The sequence below is a fragment of the Ctenopharyngodon idella genome, chromosome 5, assembly GCF_019924925.1.
Source record: "Ctenopharyngodon idella isolate HZGC_01 chromosome 5, HZGC01, whole genome shotgun sequence".
Classification (NCBI taxonomy): domain Eukaryota; kingdom Metazoa; phylum Chordata; class Actinopteri; order Cypriniformes; family Xenocyprididae; genus Ctenopharyngodon; species Ctenopharyngodon idella.
In genome coordinates this window covers 32,635,951-32,658,283 of record NC_067224.1, presented here as the reverse complement: position 1 = coordinate 32,658,283, position 22,333 = coordinate 32,635,951, and the positions used below count along the sequence as shown (strand labels likewise).

General features: G+C 36.6%; 1 protein-coding gene across 2 annotated transcripts in view; it reads left to right on the top strand.

Annotated features, from left to right (window-relative positions):
* The window catches only part of fibcd1b (fibrinogen C domain containing 1b), an 88,040-nt gene that overhangs the window by 33,774 nt on the left and 31,933 nt on the right, over positions 1-22,333 (top strand). For both annotated transcript variants that reach the window (XM_051895431.1, XM_051895433.1), the window contains 2 exons: positions 4,188-4,347; positions 6,758-6,894. In XM_051895431.1, coding sequence (XP_051751391.1) covers positions 4,188-4,347; positions 6,758-6,894 — 297 coding nt within the window. The remainder of the gene's footprint in view (positions 1-4,187; positions 4,348-6,757; positions 6,895-22,333) is intronic.

Below are 22,333 nucleotides of genomic sequence, written 5' to 3'. Positions count from 1 at the left end.
TAAAGAGAATGGGAGATTAGACTCTGATTGATTTATTTCACGTTATGCCCAAAACACACCCATTACTCATTAAGAGAATAGGGACAACCCTTTTAGACCATGCGCCTGGCGCGCTGACCATTTTTCCCATCGTTAAACTAGCAAAAGTGGATTCGGACACGCCCTAAGTGCACTTGCGCCGTGTGCTTTAGACCATGAGCTTAGATCGTTAAAATAGGGCCCTTTGTCACTTTTGATCAATTTAATGTATTCATTTTTTTAACAAAATCTGGCTGACCCTAAACTTTTGAATGCTAGTGCATTGCTAAAGCCTCACATACAATATTTATGGGGAATGCATGAAATGTGTATATAACATTTAATTTATATTAGCAGTCTAATGCAATACAATTATGAACATAGAAACATGAAATGATAATTAAAAAACAAAAGTTTACATAAAAATATGATTAAATAAATACCGCATTATGACAATGCATGGTTTAAGGCTGCTCTGATGCTGCATTTCAATACACAGAAGCAAAGCAACATTTGATACTAGGGGCTGAGTTGCATAATGTATTTTAGGCTTTTATGCGGCATTGTGTCATCACAGAATTTACTCAGAGCAGTATTTACGCTGCTGTGTAAGACACCTTTATTTGGTTTCAAGGTCCACTATGTGTCAGAATGCCACTGATTGTTTATTTTCAATATATTGTAATTTCTTTGTCCTGCAGGGTTCTTTATAGGTAGGATTTTCTGCTACTCCAGGGTATTTTATAAGTGTGTTGACTTTCACTCTTGCATCCTGTAAGATATTGTACTCCGACTGCATTATGCTAGTGTTATAGTCACATACATTGTGTTATTGCCAGCTGAGGACCGAGAAAGCTGATATGAGGACATTGATACACAAGATGGCAACGGCTGCATTCTATAGACTTCAGTTTCAGGGCTGGGGAACAGCAGATGCCGCCTGTTTTTCTGTGTTAAGTGAATTACCACCACGTTAAAGCCTGACTTTAATCTGAATTACGAAGACTTAAGGTTTAGGATTAACACCATCTCTCTCTAACCACGAGTTACTGACAAGCTCCTACACACCAAATCTGTCAAACACACTCACACACACGTGGACAAACACACACAGCGGGCAGGAGTGAAAGAGAGTTGTTTATCACAACCAAACACCTGTGCGACAGTGAAAAGCGTTAGCAAAATCCCCCCTGAATAGAAAATAATCCTCCGTTTTCTGATGACTTTTAGACAGCAGTGCTGACCTGTGTTTGTGTGTGTAAGAGTGTGTGTGTAAATGTGAGGGGTCTTTCTGTTTTTATACTCTTTTTATTTTTATTTTTTTATTTTTTTTATTTTTGAGCTTTGATACAGTTTGAATGAATAGTTGGATTTGTGAAATCTGGAAAGGAGCACAGAAAGCAACACTCAGCACAGACTGAGTGCAACTGAAGAGTAAAGAAAAAGAGACGGGGCGGGTGTGCGGTTACCGTAGAAACAGCATAAAAATGTGTCATCCCCAAATTTATCAAACCTCATTAATTAAGGGTACTTATACCTGTAATTACCTCCCTTCACATGAAAAATGAAACACAGACAGTTCCCTTGTCATAGATAAAACCCAGTTCTGTATTAAATTGTAATGCCAGTTTAATTGTTAATTTGTGATGAAACCAGCTCTGATAGTTCACTGAGGTAGGATTTCAGGTTACACATGATAACATTTTAGCACATGTGCTCCATAAAGCAGCAGGATATGCGCACATGAACAGTATAGGCCTCCCCCTCCCGCTAAAACCTTAGAGAGTAAATAGCATCACCTATAAAAGTGAGAAATACTGGTGAGGAATGAAAGCGTTGAGCTCTGTGTGAATCTCTTTCAGCTCTACTGGCATTTTAGCTTCAGCGACTATTCTATTTACACCCTGCAATTAAAGGAAGTAATTCTGCACTGTCAATCATCTCAGTGTTACATTTTGCTGAAATAACCCCGGAAAAGCCCTGAAGCTAAAGGTTACTTCCTATGGGCATTACACTGTCAGTGCGCTAGCATGTGTGTTTGCGTCATGCACGAGTGTTTAAGGTGTCAAACCAACCATGATCTGTAGGGTTCAGTGTGCTAATAGTCAAGGGTCCTAGAAAACATCATTCGGTGTGGTACAGTGTATTACTGTAGTAATGATCTTGTCTGTTTCCCTGTCCCAAAAAAGGAATTGGACTCATTGAATTCAAAAGCGTGTGTTTGGTTAATTTTTTAATTCATTAATGGGGTTAAATCACCCTAATGGAGTATGATTTTTGGAATATTTTTCTTCAAAATAATTATTTGATATTCCATGTATTCATAAATTTTGTATGTGAGCATCAGCAATGTAAATTACATACATTACTATTAAAAAGTTTGTGATCAGTACTTTTTTTTTTTTTTTCTCAGAAAAAAAGCATTAAATTGATCGAAAGTGACAGTAAAGACATTTATAATATTAAAAAAATCGTATTTCAAATAAATGCTGTTCTTTTGATCTTTCTATTGCTGAAAAAAGTAAGTTTCCACCAAAATATAAGCAACACAACTGTTTTCAACATTGATAATAATAAGAAATGTTTATTGGGCACCAAATCCGCATATTGATTTCTGAAGGATCATGTGACACTGAGGACTGAAGTAATGATGTTGAAAATTCAGTTTTGCTTAAGAGACTCATTTCAAAAACAAAAAATATTACCAAAACTTTTGCACACTAATTTATTTTTTGGTAGTTTTCCAGTATTTTCTTTAATCACCATGTTTTTTTTTTTTCTTGTTTTTTTTTGTTAATAATAATATTTAATGTCTTGATACTCCATGGATTATTCAGAATTTAGGTTTGTGACTGTTAATTTCTGATTTTGTTTGGGGAAAAAAAATACTAAATTACTACAGGATTTTTCTTTTTCAATATGTCAAATCATTTATCTCTCATACATACGCTATAATTTAAACCTTACAGAATGCTTCTGACCATGTTGAGTCCATACCTTACCGTACTGATACTGTTCTCATTCCTTCAGAACTCTGCCTAAAATCCATGTACAGAGAGGATAAAACTTGTGAGATGTAGTAAAGTTTCATAGATTATATTCATAACTCATCTGTTACAGCACATATAGACAGTGTGTGCCCTGCTCAAATGTGTAGGTGTCCTTTAAAGATCAATGTACAGGACACATTGTTGAGCTGCAGGCGAGAACAGGACACTCATTTATTATGTTGAATGTGCCTCACAAACAATGACACAACCACACACTCATGCTCACAAGAACACTGAGGGTTTTCCATCTAAAATGGGTCAGATCTCAAGTTTATGGAGGAAAGGCACACAATGGTCTTATTTCTAGGTAGACAAGCTATAGCAGGTTCAACTTACTGCCTCAAGCAGAAAATAACACTGTAAATCTGGCACAAAGACCTTTACAGCTCTATTGCATGTCAAGTATTTGAGCTAAATGACAGTTGGTCTTATGGAACCTGTCTCCCAGAAAGATTTTGCCTTCTCATGGGCTACAAGGGATTTTCATTTTCACTGGACAATGAACAGTTCGCTTCAATGGTTCAAAGCTTTCTATATGTCCAGCCAGGAAATAAGCCCATAGTGTGTTCCCATAAGTTAAAGCCATCAAACAGATCTACACTTGGCACAAGAATTGTTTTCTGTTGTGCTGCAGAGCTATAATTGAACATTTTGCTGTCCAAGGCACTAAAGTGAATCTCAAGAGACTGCATGTTATCCACAATGGCTGATATATTTTTGGGCAATGGGACCTTACATCAACTTATTTTGGGATACTAAACACTAAATATCAGTGAATGGGTCCAAAATGTGCTGTGATGTGTCATTCCAGACCTATGTGACTTTCTTTCTTCTGTGGAACACCAAAGAAGATACTTTGAAATTTAATGTTAGTCAATAGGGTTCAGTGAAAAGTTTTAGTCCACACATTGTTCATTTTGTGTTCAGTAGAAGGGGAAAAAATCATACAAGTTTAGGTAAGTAAATTATGACAGAATTTTTATTTCCTTTTAAATATTCAAGTATACTGTATAATAATAAGCTGCTAATCAACCACATCAATCTGCACTTTATACTGGACAGTTTCCTCGTCAGCTCATGCTTTCTGTGTAATAGTTTTTGTTTGTGTATATGTTGCAGCTGCTGTCCGAGAGCCAGATTAACATGGTGAAGGTTGTCAACTCTGTGAGCGATGCTCTGAGTGCCATGCAGAAGGAAACAGGCGGTCTGAAGGCCAGGGTGAAGGCTGACCTGCAGAGGGCACCAGTCAGAGGAGTTCGCCTTAAAGGCTGTGCTAATGGTAGGGGATCCAGTTTACCTGCCCATCTCTTTTGTTTAACATGTTTGGGGTTTTACCTTAGTGTCCATTGTCTATTTGCTCCACTGTACACTACCAAGCACCAAGGCTGCATTTATTTGATAAAAAATACAGTAAAAACGGTAATATTGTGAAATGTTGTTACAACTTAACTGTTTTCTGTTTTAATACAAATTTAAAATGTAATTTATTCTTGTAATGGCAAAGCAGAATTTTCAGCATCAGTACTCCAGTCTTCAGTGTCACATGATCCTGAAATCCTATTAATATGCTGATTTGCTGCTCAAGAAACATTTCTTATAATTATTATTATTAATGTTAAAGGCACAATATGTAAATTTCACTTATTTAAAACAAAGGTGTAGCTTGATGACGCCTTGATTTCGTGGAATCATGGGAGGTGTTGTCTTCATGTCTACAGCTGGTGGAAAGAATCCGATGGGACTCGGGCAGAAATCATATTAATGTATTATTAATTAAAATAAAAATTTCCAGCTGTACTGTCACTTTTGATAAAAATGTGCTAACCCCAAACTTTTGAACAGCAGTGTATGTTTCACTGGGCATTCACATGTATCCAAAAGTCCATCCATCCCTCTCTTCATCCCAGGGAGTTTTACAGTTTACTACAGGCGTCTGCAACCTTTTAGTCATGAAGTGCCATTTTGAGTTAATCACTATGCCACAACCTATATACATACACATAAACATATTTTAAATATTCATAATGGCTAACATAGAAATAGTGCAGAACCTTAAGTATTTCTGAAGAAATTTTTCATAAAAAATTGTTTTATATTGTCAAAATCCTGTTTTCAGGTTTAAACTTTGAAGAACAGATTTTCAGGTTGACTTTGAAGAACAGATTTTCAATGGGCATATTTATACCTGGTCATTCATGCGTTTTAACTAATCAGATAGCTATCCGTTTTGTTAAAAGTGTTCCATTTACACTTGGCAACATAATTCATAAATGTGTCTCCGCAAAACGAATTTAAATCTAATCTTCAATTTCCAAACGATGCAAATTTAACAGAGTTTACGTCAAAGAAAGCAAGATATGAGCTTCATTTTACGTCAGCCAATTTCAAGATCAATGACCGCAATTGGAGAAAGAGCAGCATCAGCACTGGTAAGATAATTTAGTGTCACTAATTTTAATGAAGACGACTGTGTGTTGAGCTTATGGATGTGACGATGAACTTTCAGTTTCATCTGCGACAGTTTGCACATCAGCTTGCTGAAGAGATGCTCTGCTACTCCCCTGTGGAGAAGCGTGCTGCAGTAGCGCTGTCATATCTGGGTAACGGGAGCCATTATAACACACTCTCGCATGTTTAGTTTTTACCATTTTAGGATGGAGTAAAATTTACATTTGTGGATTCAACACCCAGATGCATTTTATCCAGTTTCATCTGGAATGCGGAAAAATGCTCTTGGTCTTTTCACGCTATCAAATCAGAGAAAACACATGAAGTGACCAGTTACCACATGCATCAGTTATTTTGATGTGTGCGGAATGTTTAATAGGACTCAATATACTTGGTTGAATATCTCTGAAAAGAACCACGTGCCATAGGTTGCCAACCCCTGGTTTAGTATGTCACTAGTGAAGGGAATTAGTGATGAGAATTCAGAATAGCATAGTAGCACAATGCTCTTACTATTTCCTGTGGCTCCAAAGTGATTAGTCAGATGGCATTTTTTTATTCAGGTGATTGGCTTAAAAAGTTCTGTGGTCCCATTAGCAAATATTTAGATTTAAATCATATACTCTGACATCACTAGCTCAGAATCACAAGCACTTTGGTCCCAGAACAGAGAGCTCTGTTCCTCCTCCCACTGTTGACTCATTGATTCTCAATCCAACATCAGACGATTTCACGGAAAACTGTGTTTAAAAAGCGCGCATAACTATTGTCTTCTTTTTGTGCCCTGCTGATCTGAATTCTCATTAGATGAGTTGCTGGAAGCTGAAGGAAAGAGTCTGTGCTTAAATTGTGCTCTCGGGAGGCCTAATGTGTCTAAAAGCATTTTACCACTTTACTTTTAAGGCCGTGATGTGTCTGCTGGAGCCACAGGTGTGGCTTGTAATGAACCCAGTATGGAGCAGACACTTGTGTGCAAATGTGTGCCAGTGAAGGGGAGTGTGTTTTCTATAATCAGGGAAAAGGATCGCTCTTTTGGGAACAGAGACCAGTAAATTGAGAAGCACCAGCTGCCTTGGAAGGACTGGCACAAAATCATGTTGGCTAACCTATAGTAATATTCCTTTGGTCATTAAATTAAAATGGCCTAGTTCAGTTATTTGCTATCCTGTAACCATCCAGGGATCTAGTCTTAGTGGTTTTTGTGTTTGACGCTCTCTCTCTCTCTGTCTGTCTTTTTCAAGGCTCTCGTCCACGGGACTGTAGTGATATATATGCTAGCGGTCAGAGGGAAGATGGCATCTACTCTGTTTTTCCCACTCATTACCCCGCCGGCTTTCAGGTCTACTGTGATATGAGCACGGATGGAGGCGGCTGGACGGTGAGTCACATTTACACATGCATATTTGTTCTTGCGAGTTTGTTGTAATATGCAACGCCTGAAGAGTAATTCAAGGGTATTGGTGGTATCACACCAAAGTGAGGCTTTTATTTGAATTTTAATGTGAATGAAATGGGGAAAAAAGAGAGAAAAGTGGTGTGGTTCTGGGAACGATTCTGGGATTTACACGCATGGAGAAGAACAGCCTCCACAAAAGAGAGATGTGTGGATTGTCATGTGGACTGACAACTAATTTGAATATTGTTTGAAACATCGGAAATATTTTGGGTGGTTAGGGCAAAGTCCTGAATGTGGGTGGATACCCGAGGGTACCCAATTGGTGAACCGCTAATATTTGTTGTGACGGGTTGAATGATATTTACATTATTATTTACGATGCGGGTGTGGGTTGGGAATCAAAATGCATGGGTGGACTGCCAGTCCAATAGCCAAAATTATTTTGACTCAATTTGGTACATGCTGATGGCATCCCAGAATCATTTAAAAAACGTACCCGTGTCAACATTTTTGCAAAACGCAAAATATGTTGCGTCATGCACGTTTCGCGACAGTTTCAAAGTGAAATGTCCAGTGAGTGGTTCTAAAAGCGTGTTTAGTTTTTTCCAGAACAGACAAACGTGAATATGGCAACGTTTTATTATGTTGGAGTTTGTACGTATCACCGCAGTTCTGAATCGAAATGTCCGGTGAGTGGCACTAAAAGCTTAATGCTCCATCACGTTTAATAACGTACATCTACACTAAACCCTAAACCTACCCGATAGTGTTAACAAAAGCAAATGTGACGTGAAAACGCAATCGTAACCATGGTATTTTAGCTTGTTTTTTAACTCATCTTTGAGCTCTTTTACCGTGACTTGTCTTTCACGTGATTCGTTTTGTACCTGTTGACACAGGTCAATTTTTCCAATGAGGGTGCAGAATGTGTTGGCTGATGGACAACTGCTTTGAACTGTCCTTTGCATATTTGTGTTTCACGAGTTTTGCAGCGTTTTGCAGCATTGAGCATTATAGCCAATCACGGTAAATTGAAGGGCCAATTCAATTCAATTCAATTCTTTATTTCAAACAGACTGGGTCGGGTACAGAATTAAATTATTGTTACTGTCGGATAATGGGTCGGGTGTTCTGTTTAGTACTGCAGTTTTGGGTGTCCCCAGCAGGACCTATGCAGGACTCTGGGCTATAGTGGTCATTGTCTTGGACTGGCGAATCAGTGTTTTGCAGAGATGGCATAAATACATGGAAGCACAAATTCAAAGTCTTTGCCTTGTATATACTTTCAACCTTGTGGCAACACAAATGAAAATTCAAAAAATATCATTATTAATTAAATTCATCATATTCAAAGCTGTCTGCTGTGCTTTTCTCTCCATTTTAAATGTAATTTTAAAACACGGATTAAAATAGACTAAAAGCAAAAAATGAAAATATAAAAAAAGCAAAGAAAGAAAAGTCAAATTTACTTTTGATATCATATGCATCTAATCTCTCTAAACAACCATGTACTGTAGCACTAATCCTCCGTCTGGTTCAGTAATAACATGTAGATATACTGCTTTATCTTTATTGAGGTTCTTAACAGAATGAGGCTCAAAGTTGCTGTCATATTTGACTGCCTAAAAAGATGAAACGTATTGTAAAAGCACTTAGTGAGATTGATATGATTGTGATGATGATGATGATGATGATGATGATGGTCAGTTATTCTGATTACTCAGGGTTTTGAGATTGTGTATAGACTGGATCTCACAGTGTAGGATTGAATCCTGCTGACTACGGAGGCTGTTCTTTTCTGAACTTTCCCTCAGGGATCAATAACATCTCCACGCACATCTATCTATCTGCATACAGTAGCACATTCTGAAGTCATCTGTCTGTATGTGATATGGATGGCTCACAGAACTGCATAATCTATCACATTACTGTATGTTTTTTGTACGTTTGAAGGTGAGAACGTGAGAGAGGAACAATTGGAAAGACAGTTTCTTGAAATCTTCAGTAGCACAGATGGTTTCTCTTTGCCCCATCACAGGTGGATCAGTGCATAACTGTTAATACTGTGCAAAACACGTCTCTAATCTTGATTACACACGTACATAGATTACATATCCATGTGCACATATCAGTGTACTGTATATAGAAAAGAGTAAAATCAGAGTTGCATCATAGAGGCTGTTGATAGAAGAGAGAGATAGAAAGAGAAAGATGTTGAGAGGAAATGGCTTGAGGCGAGAGATGGTGTATGCAGTCTGTCAGGCTATTAGTTCTTCATAACCGTCCCACTTTTTGCTGCTCAAGAGATTGTTGCAACTGGGAAAGAAGACACCCACAGTCACAGTATATGTGTGCGTTGGGGCTTGTAGGGGGAGGGGGGTGTCAATGCTGGTGTTTGTGTATATTGAAGGGAGACTAATGAAATGTAAAAGTGAAATGAGCCAAAGAGGCAAAGAACAACGAGAGAGATTGGAGTTTTAAATTCACTGCCATTCAAAAATTTGTGTTCAGTATTCAGCAAGTACACATATTTATCAAGAAAAAACAGTAAAAACATTTAAAATGTTACAAACGTTTAGTATTTCAAATAAAAACTGTTCTTTTTTCTCAAAGAACCACAAAAGTATTAAGTAACACAACTGTTTTTTAACATTTATAATAATAAGAATAATAATATGTTACTTGAGCTATAAATTAGCACATTAGAATGATTTCTGAAGGTTTTCTAAAAATTCAGCTTTGCCATCATAGAAATAAATTACATTTTAAAATATTTTAAAATATAAAACGGTTATATTAATTTGTAATAATATTTCACAGTAATACTGTTTTTTTGTTGTTGTTTTTTTTACTGTATTTTTTAACCAAATAAATGCAGCCTTGGTGAGCATAAAAGACTTATTTCAAAATCATAAAATAAAAAATCTTACAAACCCCAAACTTTTGAATGGTAGTGTATGTAATTAATCCAGAATAACAGTATTTTCACTCATGGTATCAGACCTTTGGATGCCATACAGTTGTGGTCAGAATTATTGGCACCCTTGGTAAATATGAACAAAGAAGCCTGTAAAAATAAATCTGCATTGTTAATCCTTTTGATCTTTTAATAAAAAAAAAAAAAAAAATCTAACCTTTCATTGAAGTAAAGGAATTGAAAGTGTAGGAAAACTCTCTTTATGAAATAAATATTTTTCTCCAAAACACGCTGGTCACAATTATTAGCACCCTTCAATACTTTTTTCCACCTCCTTTTGCCAAAATAACAGCTCTGAGTTTTCTCCTATAATGCCTGATGAGTTTGGAGAACACCTGACAAGACATCAGAAACCATTTCTTTACACAGAATCTCTCCAGATCCTTCAGATTCCCAGCTCCATGTTGGTGCTGCTTCTCTTCAGTTCACTCCACTCATTTTCTTTAGGGTTCAGGTCAGGGAACTGGGACGGACATGGCAGAAGCTTCATTTTGTGCTCAGTGACCCATTTTTGTGTTGATTTTGATATTGTTTTGGTTCATTGTCCTGATGGATGATCCAACCAAGGCCCATTATAAGGTCCATTATAACAGAGGCAGTCAGGTTTTGATTTTTTATCTGTTGGTATTTGCTAGAATCTGTGATACTATGTATCTGAACAAGATGTCCAGGACCTCCAACAGAAAAATAGGCCCACAACATTAAAGATCCAGCAGTATATTTAACTGTGGACAAGGGGGTACTTTTTATCCCTGTGTGCACCAAACCCTATCTGGTGGGTTTGCTGGCAAAAAACTATTTTTTTAGTTTCAACTGACCATAGAAGCCGGTCCAGTTTAAAGTTCCAGTCGTGTCTGACAACTGAATATGCTTTAGATTGTTTCTGTATGAGAGCAGAGGATTTTTGTGGTGATGTAGGTGCTATTTGATAATTTTTTATAGGCTTTCTGACCCAGAGACTCAACTGTTTTCTGCAATTCTCAAGCTGTGGTCCTTGGAGAGTCTTTGGCCACTCAAACTCTTCTTCTTAACGTGCATTAGGACCATATAGACACACGTCCTCTTCCAGGCAGATTTGTAGCATCTTTAGTTGATTGGAACTTCTTAATTATTGCCCTGATGGTGCAATGGGGATTTTCAGTGCTTTAGCTATTTTCTTACAGCCACTTTCTATTTTGTGAAGCTCAACAATCTTTTGCTGCACATGAGAACTATATTGTTTGGTTTTACTCCTTGTGATAAATAAGTGTGATATTTATACTCCTGTGGAACAAGAAGTCATGACTGGTCAATTTCATGTCCCTAGTCACCCTGGTGTGCTAAAAAATGTAAAAATGAATGGGAATATACTTCAGAGATATTTTAATTATTTGCCAATAATTGTGTTTTGGAGAAAAACATTTATTTCATAATGTGATTTTTTTTCCCCACCACTTTCAATTATTTTACTTCAATGAAAGGTTATATTTTTGTGAATTTTTTGAATGAAAGATCAAAAGGATAAACAATGCAGATTTATTTTTACAGCCATCTTTGATCATATTTACCAAGAGTGCCAATAATTCTGACCACAACTGTATGTCAACATTTGATTGAATTTTGAAAGTCAATTCATTAAAAAAAAAAAAAAAAAATGCTCAAGAGGCATTTGGTTTATGGAAGATGTCTTCAAAATAGTGAAGTCAGCACAAATAATGTTACATTCTTCAAACTGTCAACAGCATGCCTATGCGATAATGTAACAATTGACATGTTCCCTTAATGCAGTCTCATAAAAACCTTTAGAAATTGAAAATAAATCCATTTATCTATAAAGGTCTGTTATACCGACCTTTATTTCTGTTCCCAGCTTTCGTTTACAGAAACTCTAAGTAAATCTTTTGTCTAGTTAACCGTGTGTATGTGGATATGAGCCGTAATTGCTGGCTTGATTTGCCGCTCTTGTTCCAGCGCTATCATTCGTGATTTTCAGTACAAAAATGGGTCATCATTTTTCACCGCTTTGAGCTTAAACAGCCTTTCAAAACACACACCGCCTTCCCATTACAGACTGCATGTCCACATTCACTACACTGTGAGTTTAGGATGAATTCCACCCACTCAGATCCATTTTCTTTGACATCAAATAATTGATTGCATGTGTTCGCAAAGTCATGCACTGTCCCGATGACGTATGCTTACAGTGAAGTGTGCCACAGCTACAACAAATGGAAATGGTAATGGAAGAATTTATAGACTGAGCCACTTAGAGCCTGTTCTGTGACCTATAGCTTTGCTTTAATATCAAAATGAGACCTTTCAATCCTCTCGTTCTTTACTACGCATTTCCTGCCCTTGTCCTTTTGTTGCTTCTTGATTTCATTTCAGCAGGGAGCATGACAGAGGAAAGAGAGAACACTTCTTTCTGCCAGACACAGGGAGCTCCTATAAATAGGAATGACACTTTTTTCCTCAGCATTAATGCTAAATAGGAAGAGAGAAACTGAGAGGTGATGCAGGGAGGCACACAGGTGAAAAAATCAGTTTCTGCTACACTGATATTTCTTCAGGTAAAACCAAGCATAACATTATATGCACACAGACACCTAAGGCTTTGACAGATGAAAGTATGGAGGTGTCAGTCAAGAAAGATGTTTCAAATGTTCTCTTTTGACTTGATCATGCATTACAGGCTCATTCTGTGTGTCTCTTTCTTTCTTTCTCCCCGTGTCACTTTTTCTCTCACACACACATGCAAGCTCACATTTATGCATTCTTGCATGCACAAAAACTACACACACTCACGCACATTATCACCTTTGGTGGCGATATTCTGTATTCCATTCGTGACCCGCGCTCTGCCCCGAGATAATGTATTCCACTATTATTATTTTATCTGCTAAAAGGAGAGGACTAAAAATGAGCACTATATAAATCATTTATGGGAGCAGATCTATTAGAGTGCTACGTGATCCGGCATTATCAAATGGTGCTTTTATCAAAAGTACCCACAACTCCTCTCTGAAATATTAAAAAAGCACTAAGACCTGAAATGTAAAAGTTTTAGATTGAAATTCAGTTTGTGGACACACTATTGGGGGGAGGGGGGCATCACTTGGAATGCAACTTGTTTTTCTTCCCTTTCTGGAAAATGGTTTTCAATGTCTCGCTGTTTCTTATTACTCATTCATATTTCATAGCCCGGTTGTATATTTCCAAATGCGTGTTTTTAAATAATTGCGCAGGGCGAAGGCAGTTCCACAGGTCTGTAACTGTGATTGGATAGAGTAAGCCTCTATTTTCATAACGCACTACATGGTGTAGGATTTATGTTATGAGATTAGGTTTTGAGATGAAATGAGTGGTTAGAGTTCTAGACGTAGAGAAATTGAGACATATAGACATGGAAAATAAAGCATAGCAGGGGAGAAATGTCAGAACATTGATTGATTTTATTATTTTGAACTGGAAAAGATTGTGCAGGCATGACCTTTTGGAAATGACCATCTTTAATGGTGGCTAAGTATGTATGTGTGGTGTAAGCTGTTAAAATAAATCATTGTTTTCCTGTTTGGGTACACACATAAAAACACCCCTCCAAGAAACTGAATCAAGTATAACAGTTTACAATAAGGTTCTGTGTGTGAACATTAGTGAATTTTTTAGGTGTCATGAACAAACTATGTACAATAGGTCTTATCATGAATTTACTTTTTTTATTTTTTAAAGTGGTTAATTAATTTACATAATCTTGTTTAACATTATTTTTTTATAGCCTACCATTTTTATTTTTAATTATGAATTAAGTGTTTGTTGTTACTGTAAACTCTTAATTTACAGTATTTATTAATCGTAGTATATGTTGGAATTAAGATAAATTAATATTGTAAAACTTTTTAGTTCTTTAACTGTGAACACTTATAGTAATAATTCTTAATTTTCATATTATAAATTTAAATATATAAATATAACCTATGTTTTACAGTGAATTAAGGTTAACATATTCCATTCTTACTATTAAAATGTGTTTGTATATGTAGAACTAAACTAAGACCACATAAACTATTGCATTAAAGGGTTATATCACCCAAAAATGAAATTTCTGTCATTAATTACTCGCCCTCATGTCGTTCCACACCTGTAAGACCTTCGTTCATCTTCAGAACACAAATTAAGACATTTTTAATGAAATCTGAGAGGTATCTGACTCCTCCATAGACAGCAATTTAAAAACCACTTTCAAGGTCCAGAAAGGTACTAAAGACATCGTTAAAATAGTCCACGTGACTGTCTGACGTAGAACCTGGAAGCGCTGGATGTAAACTGAGTATGAGAATGACATAGAAGAGAAGATGTTGTTGAATAAAGTCGTTATTTTTGTTGTGTTTTTGTGCACAAAAAGTATTCTCGTAGCTTCATAAAATTAAGGTTGAACCACTGCAGTTTCGTGGACTACATGTCTTACCTTTCTCGACCTTGAAAGTGGTGGTTAAATTGCTGTGTATGGAGGCGTCAGACAGCTCTCGGAAATATCTTAATTTGTATTCTGAAGATGAACAAAGGTCTTACAGGTGTGGAACGACATGAGGGTGAGTAAATAATGACAGAATTTTCATTTTTGGGTGAACTAACCCTTTAACTTATGTTTACGTATACTACCTTATGGTAGAGTGCTACTGAATCAGGTTATACTGGTACACTACCTCTCTCTCTTTCTCTCACACACACATTCTCTTTCTTGCTGTGAGATATCTGCAGTAATGATGGCCAGTGACAGTCTCTAAATCTTCAGATTAAACATCAAACATGATTCTGTCTTTCCCAATTGATCGCTCCATACTAATCCAGTAATTCCCCTGTCCAGAGCAGGAAAAGAAGGATAGTGGAGGAGAACAGAGGGAGAGAGTTAAATGGTAAGAATCAACGACAGAGAACATTATTGAAAAGAGGAACACTCAAAGAAAGGAGGAGAATAGGAACAAGGAAAGTAGGGTGTGCGGGCCGAGAACAAAAGAGTGGCTTTTAAGACCCAGCTTCATAAGCGTGCTGAAAGAACATATGTTCCCGTCCCTGCTGGCTGCGTTCTCACACTTCCCTGAGAATGTGATCCAGTCAGAGAAACATTAAGCTGTATCTCTACAGCTATCATTTCCTTGCTGCATTCATTTATTCTCCTTTTGTATCTGTCTAGATCTCCCTTTCTCTCTCGTCTTCATAGCATGAGTTGTTGACTACTGCCATACTGATTAAAACCAGACATCTGTTTTGAGTGTCTTGTAGACAAGGGATCCTGCCCCAGTCATGCAATCAGCCTCACTGCCATCCAGATTAAACACTGATCATCTGATCATGATGAGGTGTGAAAAACCGGAAAGCTGGTTTAAGCTTATCGCTCAGATCGCAAGAAGGTTGCATATGTTTTTGTTACAGAGACAATGTACAGTCAGGTGTCATCAACTAAAAAATAAACCCCAACAGGGGAATCAGAGGGATTATTTTGCAAAAATGGCTGACTAATTACAAGCCAGGGGCATCATGCACTTTTGTTTTTAGTCCTGGCTCATTTGGTGGCATCTGTCTGCCTGTTTGTTTGTCTTCAAGCATTTTTTACATTTTTTCAAAGATGTGAAGCATGGCTATGTCAAGCCAACATTCAGTGTTTGTCCTGACATACTTTACTTTATAGTAGTGCTGTCAATATTAGCATGTTAACGCATGCAATTAATTTCTTCAGTTTAACGCGTTAAAAATATTTAACGCGATTAACGCAGCATCCATTTTTTCCATTATAATTTGGCTAGCAGTACATTATATGATCACGCTCTTATTCACACAAATGCTTTTAACCCATTCAAGTGCCACAAAACAAGCGAGAACGCGTTGTGTGTGAATGTTGTGTCTGTCTGACACACACAATTCGTGTGCATAGAAAGACACGCGCCAGTATCGAGTTCTCTTTCGCACTTGAACAAACGATCACACACAGAATTATGCCAAAATGCCCATTTTGTTGAGTATCTTCATTAGAGCAGTCTTAAATGAGTTAAATAACGTCTTAAATGAACTAAAGAGTTGTGAGAAAATGAGATCCTCGTCAGGTTCGGCATCTTCAACACTGAGCCCTGCACATGGCATGAGGGGGAAAAATAGATGTGAAAAATAGATAAATGTTGCCACAATTTAAAAATGAGTTCCCAAAACTTATTTAATAATCCCCTCATTTTAAGTAAATTGTCACCACAAATTAGGAATGAAGGAAAAATGAAGGAACAAATTAAGAAATTGTGCTACAATATCTATTTTTTCATGTGTGGGGTTCTGTATATGACAGATCACCATGCATTTTCAGTTTTGATGGGCATGACACTTCTGGAACAAGAAATCTTTTTATGAAATTTCACAAAAGTATTTGTACATTGTCAGACATTTAATGGAACATGTCTATAGTTAATATGATGAAGTGAAGAAAATAAATATTTCTTCTGAAAGCATTTTTAGCATATTTTTTTTTCCAGATGGCATTTTGTATCTAAAGCATTGTTAGTGTGGCTTAACTTAGGTGTCCAAACAATTTTTGGGGCCAAAGCGGGTCAGGTCCATGGCCACTTCTGTTGTAGTCAGTGTAGGATTAAATCAAATGCACAGAGAGCTTAAGCAGCTGTCAGTTGACTTCCTTCAGCTGACACTCTCCTGGCAAAGCATACATGCTTTGAGACAGACGCATTGACTGTCTCACTGACAGATTGACAGACACATTGATCTCTTAATGACCGCTAGCCATCCAAGACCCAAGACAGAAACACCACCTACACCATTACACCTCCCCCACTAACACTCCTCTAGTTCATTGTGCTAGTGTTTGTCCTATGAACAGCAGTAGAGATGTCTTGTGTTCCTCCGCTGTCACCCAAGGGTTCTTTGTTGCTTGTGTAAGTGCTCTGCAGTGAAGCTTTGTAAGACTTCAGCTCCTAGGGAGAGAAGCAGCAGTGCTGAATATCTTTTAACTGAATTCTTGCTGGTGGTAGACTGATGAAAGCCACAGTCTGTAGAAATCAGTTTGTAATCCAGTTTTAGAGACATCAATAAATCAGAATGTCTTGTGCAGTCTTTTGATTAGCCATTCGCTCTTGAACTTGCAGTTAAAATCCACACACAAATTTTCAAAAGATTATTATGTTAAGATTCCTTATGTAAACATCTGAATGTCTGAATGTCACTGCATTAGACTGAAAACCAACAAAAGTGTCATTTTTTTTCAGAAATAACTTTTCTGAGACAATTTTTTGGTTACGTTTAACCGACTAATCTTAAAGGGATAGTTCACCCAAAAATGAAAATTATTCCATGATTTACTCACCCTCAATCCATCCTAGGTGTATATGACTATATTCTTTTAGACAAACACAGTCAGAGATATATTTAATAATATCCTTAGTCCTCCAAGGTTTATAATGGTTGTGAATAGGGGGCCACATTTGGAAGTCAAAAATAATGCATCCATCCATAAAAAAAGGCTGTGCAACAAATTTAAGCTCTTCTTCTCTTATATCGAAATTTGCCAACATTTCTCGTTTTAGATTTATAATCTGTGACTGGTGATTTGTTTTGCTCTCTCCTCTGTGCCTCCGCTTTTCGACTTGCGCATTCTGCATACGGTTGTCCGCTGGAAGCTAGTTATTTGACTTTATAAATTTTTAAATATGGATATTTTTCTTACAAAAACGCATCGCTTCGCTTCGCTTCAGAAGACCTTTATTAACCCCCCTGGAGTCTGGATTACTTTTAATTTATGGATTGATGCATTATTTTTGTCTTCAAAACGTGTATATATCTCCGATTGTATTCGTCTGAAAGAAGATAGTCATATACACCTAGAATGGCTTGAGGGTGAGTAAATCATGGGATAATTTTCACTTTTGGGTGAAATATCCCTTTAAGGTGATTTTTAGTGCATGTCTGAAGTCAGTTTCCCTCAATATCAAACACAGGTAGCAGAGTAACCATAGGTATAGTTCATCACATTATATAGTTTATTATCTACTAACGTATATGATCAGAAATAATGAAAAATGTATCTATTGATTAGTTAATTTAACTAAACTTCCTTTTGTGAAATCTTTTGTTTGATAACTGCTTGTGCTAGTTCTTTTAAAAACTACTTGTTTTGAAATTTCCTTATATATTGTAATACAATGGAATTCATTCATTCATTCATGAACTTTTCTAATGCAAGTGTTTGTTAGTTTGGTATATCTGTTTTTTTTCTTTTCTTTATCATTTCTGCTTTATGGTGGTTCTTTGCTTTCGAACATCACTAAATGTGTTTATTCAGTTGCATAGGGAATTCAAAACTTAGCCATTTAAAAAAATATATTCTTAGTATGCATTACTAGTGTTAATTTAAGAGTGCACACAAGGGAGCTCAAGAGTAAAGTTTTACGCAGAAGTCTCCTGAAATGATGGGACAACAGTTTAAATCAAAGATTTAATTCTAAACAGAGCCAAAGTCATATTGATAAAATTCAAATGTTGAGTTGGCTTTAAAATTGTACTGTCTTTAATAAAAAAAATAAAATACACAAGAGAAATTTGTGCATAATAAATTGTGCTACACAAATCCAGAGCTTCTACAATGACTAACGAAAATTAGTCTCTTTGTAGCAGTGTGAAATTGTGAAAAAACACTGTTATTTAAATCAAGGGATTAATTTGAGTCAGAATCCAAGTCTTACTAATAATTCCAGTCTAACCAATAAAGAATGTTGCCTTGTATTAGGAATACAATGAATTTACAAGTGGAACATGAATACTGTATATAAAAGTATCCCCATGTAATGTATAATGCAGTATGTAAGCTACATATATTTTTCAAATCTACTTTAACCTGCTGGATTCTTGCAATTCAAGTGAGACTGATTAATAATCTACAATAACTATAAAGATGAGGAACATAGACATTTGTGAAGACAAATGGTTCAAACTGATGAATGGTGACTTCATTTTCCTCTCCCATACTGACAGCCCAATACGAATAGAGCCCATATTTCAGTTATTTTTATTAAAGACAGGTAAATCCCTAGGCTAAATGTAAGGCCATGAAAATTCTCTAAAGTTCAGTTTCGTTGGACACAGCTATTAATTAAAATTAAATAATAATTCACCTTACACAAATGAAGAATTTTAACCGTGAAGTCATGACTCGGGTCTTCTAAATATTTAATGAATGGAATAAACTCAAAAGTTTAATAATGCAGGGTTAATATTTCATCTTCTTCCCTGAGGAATGTAAAAGGCATAACCCAAGTGACACATCAAATGTCAAATAGTACTTAAGAATTGACCTGCAATTAGCAAACACAACAAAGCCCTAACTGAGCGAGGACCAATCATTTTCACTATTTTTATCATATGATGGAAAAGGGTATCAGTTTCACAAAGGTTCTGTACTGAAGAACCACAGCGATGCCCTCAGCTGCCATAATCCTCTGGTGGTGACTTTAATTAAAAGAGAATCTTTAATTAGTCGAGTCTGCAGCGACTGACATTTTGGATGTAGTTTGTCATTTGCGGTGAAATGGCACAGTCATGACACAAAGACCACAGGGCGAGATTCACAGATCACTGCACTGTAAGGGTTTCGGATCAATTACTGTAAACACCAGGGTGTGAAGAGGCTAATATTATATGAGGTGACATGAAGTCTTTTGATTGTGTGAGTCAGCCGCAGCTCGTCAAATATTCATCCAAAACATACAGGTGCTGGTCATATAATTAGAATATCATCAAAAAGTTGATTTATTTCACTAATTCCATTCAAAAAGTGAAACTTGTATATTATATTCATTCATTGCACACAGACTGATATATTTCAAATGTTTATTTCTTTTAATTTTGATGATTATAACTGACAACTAAGGAAAATCCCAAATTCAGTATCTCAGAAACTTAGAATATTGTGAAAAGGTTCAATATTGAAGACACCTGGTGCCACACTCTAATCAGCTAATTAACTCAAAACACCTGCAAAGGCCTTTAAATGGTCTCTCAGTCTAGTTCTGTAGGCTACACAATCATGGGGAAGACTGCTGACTTGACAGTTGTCCAAAAGACGATCATTGACACCTTGCACAAGGAGGGCAAGACACAAAAGGTCATTGCAAAAGAGGCTGGCTGTTCACAGAGCTCTGTGTCCAAGCACATTAATAGAGAGGCAAAGGGAAGGAAAAGATGTGGTAGAAAAAAGTGTACAAGCAATAGGGATAACCGCACCCTGGAGAGGATTGTGAAACAAAACCCATTCAAAAATGTGGGGGAGATTCACAAAGAGTGGACTGCAGCTGGAATCAGTGCTTCAAGAACCACTACGCACAGACGTATGCAAGACACGGGTTTCAGCTGTCGCATTCCTTGTGTCAAGCCACTCTTGAACAACAGACAGCGTCAGAAGCGTCTCGCCTGGGCTAAAGACAAAAAGGACTGGACTGCTGCTGAGTGGTCCAAAGTTATGTTCTCTGATGAAAGTAAATTTTGCATTTCCTTTGGAAATCAGGGTCCCAGAGTCTGGAGGAAGAGAGGAGAGGCACACAATCCACGTTGCTTGAGGTCCAGTGTAAAGTTTCCACAGTCAGTGATGGTTTGGGGTGCCATGTCATCTGCTGGTGTTGGTCCACTGTGTTTTCTGAGGTCCAAGGTCAACACAGCCATATAACAGGAAGTTTTAGAGCACTTCATGCTTCCTGCTGCTGACCAACTTTATGGAGATGCAGATTTCATTTTCCAACAGGACTTGGCACCTGCACACAGTGCCAAAGCTACCAGTACCTGGTTTAAGGACCATGGTATCCCTGTTCTTAATTGGCCAGCAAACTCGCCTGACCTTAACCCCACAGAAAATCTATAGGGTATTGTGAAGAGGAAGATGCGATATGCCAGACCCAACAATGCAGAAGAGCTGAAGGCCACTATCAGAGCAACCTGGGCTCTTATAACACCTGAGCAGTGCCACAGACTGATCGACTCCATGCCACGCCGCATTGCTGCAGTAATTCAGGCAAAAGGAGCCCCAACTAAGTATTGAGTGCTGTACATGCTCATACTTTTCATGTTCATACTTTTCAGTTGGCCAAGATTTCTAAAAATCCTTTCTTTGTATTGGTCTAAAGTAAAATTCTAATTTTTTGAGATACTGAATTTGGGATTTTCCTCAGTTGTCAGTTATAATCATCAAAATTAAAAGAAATAAACATTTGAAATATATCAGTCTGTGTGTAATGAATGAATATAATATATAAGTTTCACTTTTTGAATGGAATTAGTGAAATAAATCAACTTTTTGATGATATTCTAATTATATGACCAGCACCTGTAGACCTCTATATAAACTGAATCAATAATAAATTGTAAATGTATTCAGCATTCTGCAACAAATATTTTTCTAAACTGTTTTAAGGCGTAAAGTGAGCAGTATTATTGTTATATATTAAAGTATTATTATTTTTATATATATGGGATCCCTGCCCAGCTCTTCAGCGCCCCACAGTTTTTCCAATGTAAATCTGTGGTGAAAACACCTTGTAATATTTGAAAACATCATTCTGAGGCAATAAATGTTACATTAAGGCAGTTCTAGGCATTCTGTGCATGTGTCGTGTACTTAAAGCCTGTCAATCAACATTAGAGCGCCACCCTCAGGCTGAAAAACAACTCTCCCAAAAGTGAGCTGCATGTGTTCAGCGATTAGAATATAAAGCTTAAAATGTTTATCATAAACCAGCATTTACACCCAGAATCTGCCCTACCTAACTTTATAAATTAGCCGCTATGACATGAAACTCTAAACCTTTTTTTTTCCCGCCTGCAAGAATAGATAGAGACTACAAACTAACCACAAACTTTTTCCTCTGTGTGAAATTCTATTAATTTTTATGGTCCTACATTTACAGGATTCACCCATCTATAATAATAAAAAGATGTTTCAAAGAAATTTCTTGTCCATATTATTAATTCAAAACTTTCAAGCTCTAAAAAAGATATAAAGTAATTCATATGATCAACTGATATATTCTAAGTCTAAGTCTAAGTCTGATATATTCTAAGTCCACTAACTACATGAAATATGGCAACACAAACAGTAAACTAATTTCAAACCTCATTTGTTTTCTCATGTCACATGATCAAACGTAGTGACATTTGAGGTTTATGTAGCTATATTTGACATAGTCTATGTATCTGTGCATTCATTTTTTTTTTATTGAGAGTAAATAAAGGCTTAAATTTTGATCTGTTCATATTTAAAGCGATTGTGTCACTTTCAAAGATTTTAATATACCCGTCAAGCCATAAGAAATCAATTTTAACTATGTCCTTTTAGGAACTTAAAAGTTTAGATTTCTAGTGACTTTCATCGTGGACAAAAACAGCTGAAACATTTATCATCATTTTTTGAGTTCCACATTCAATATCTTC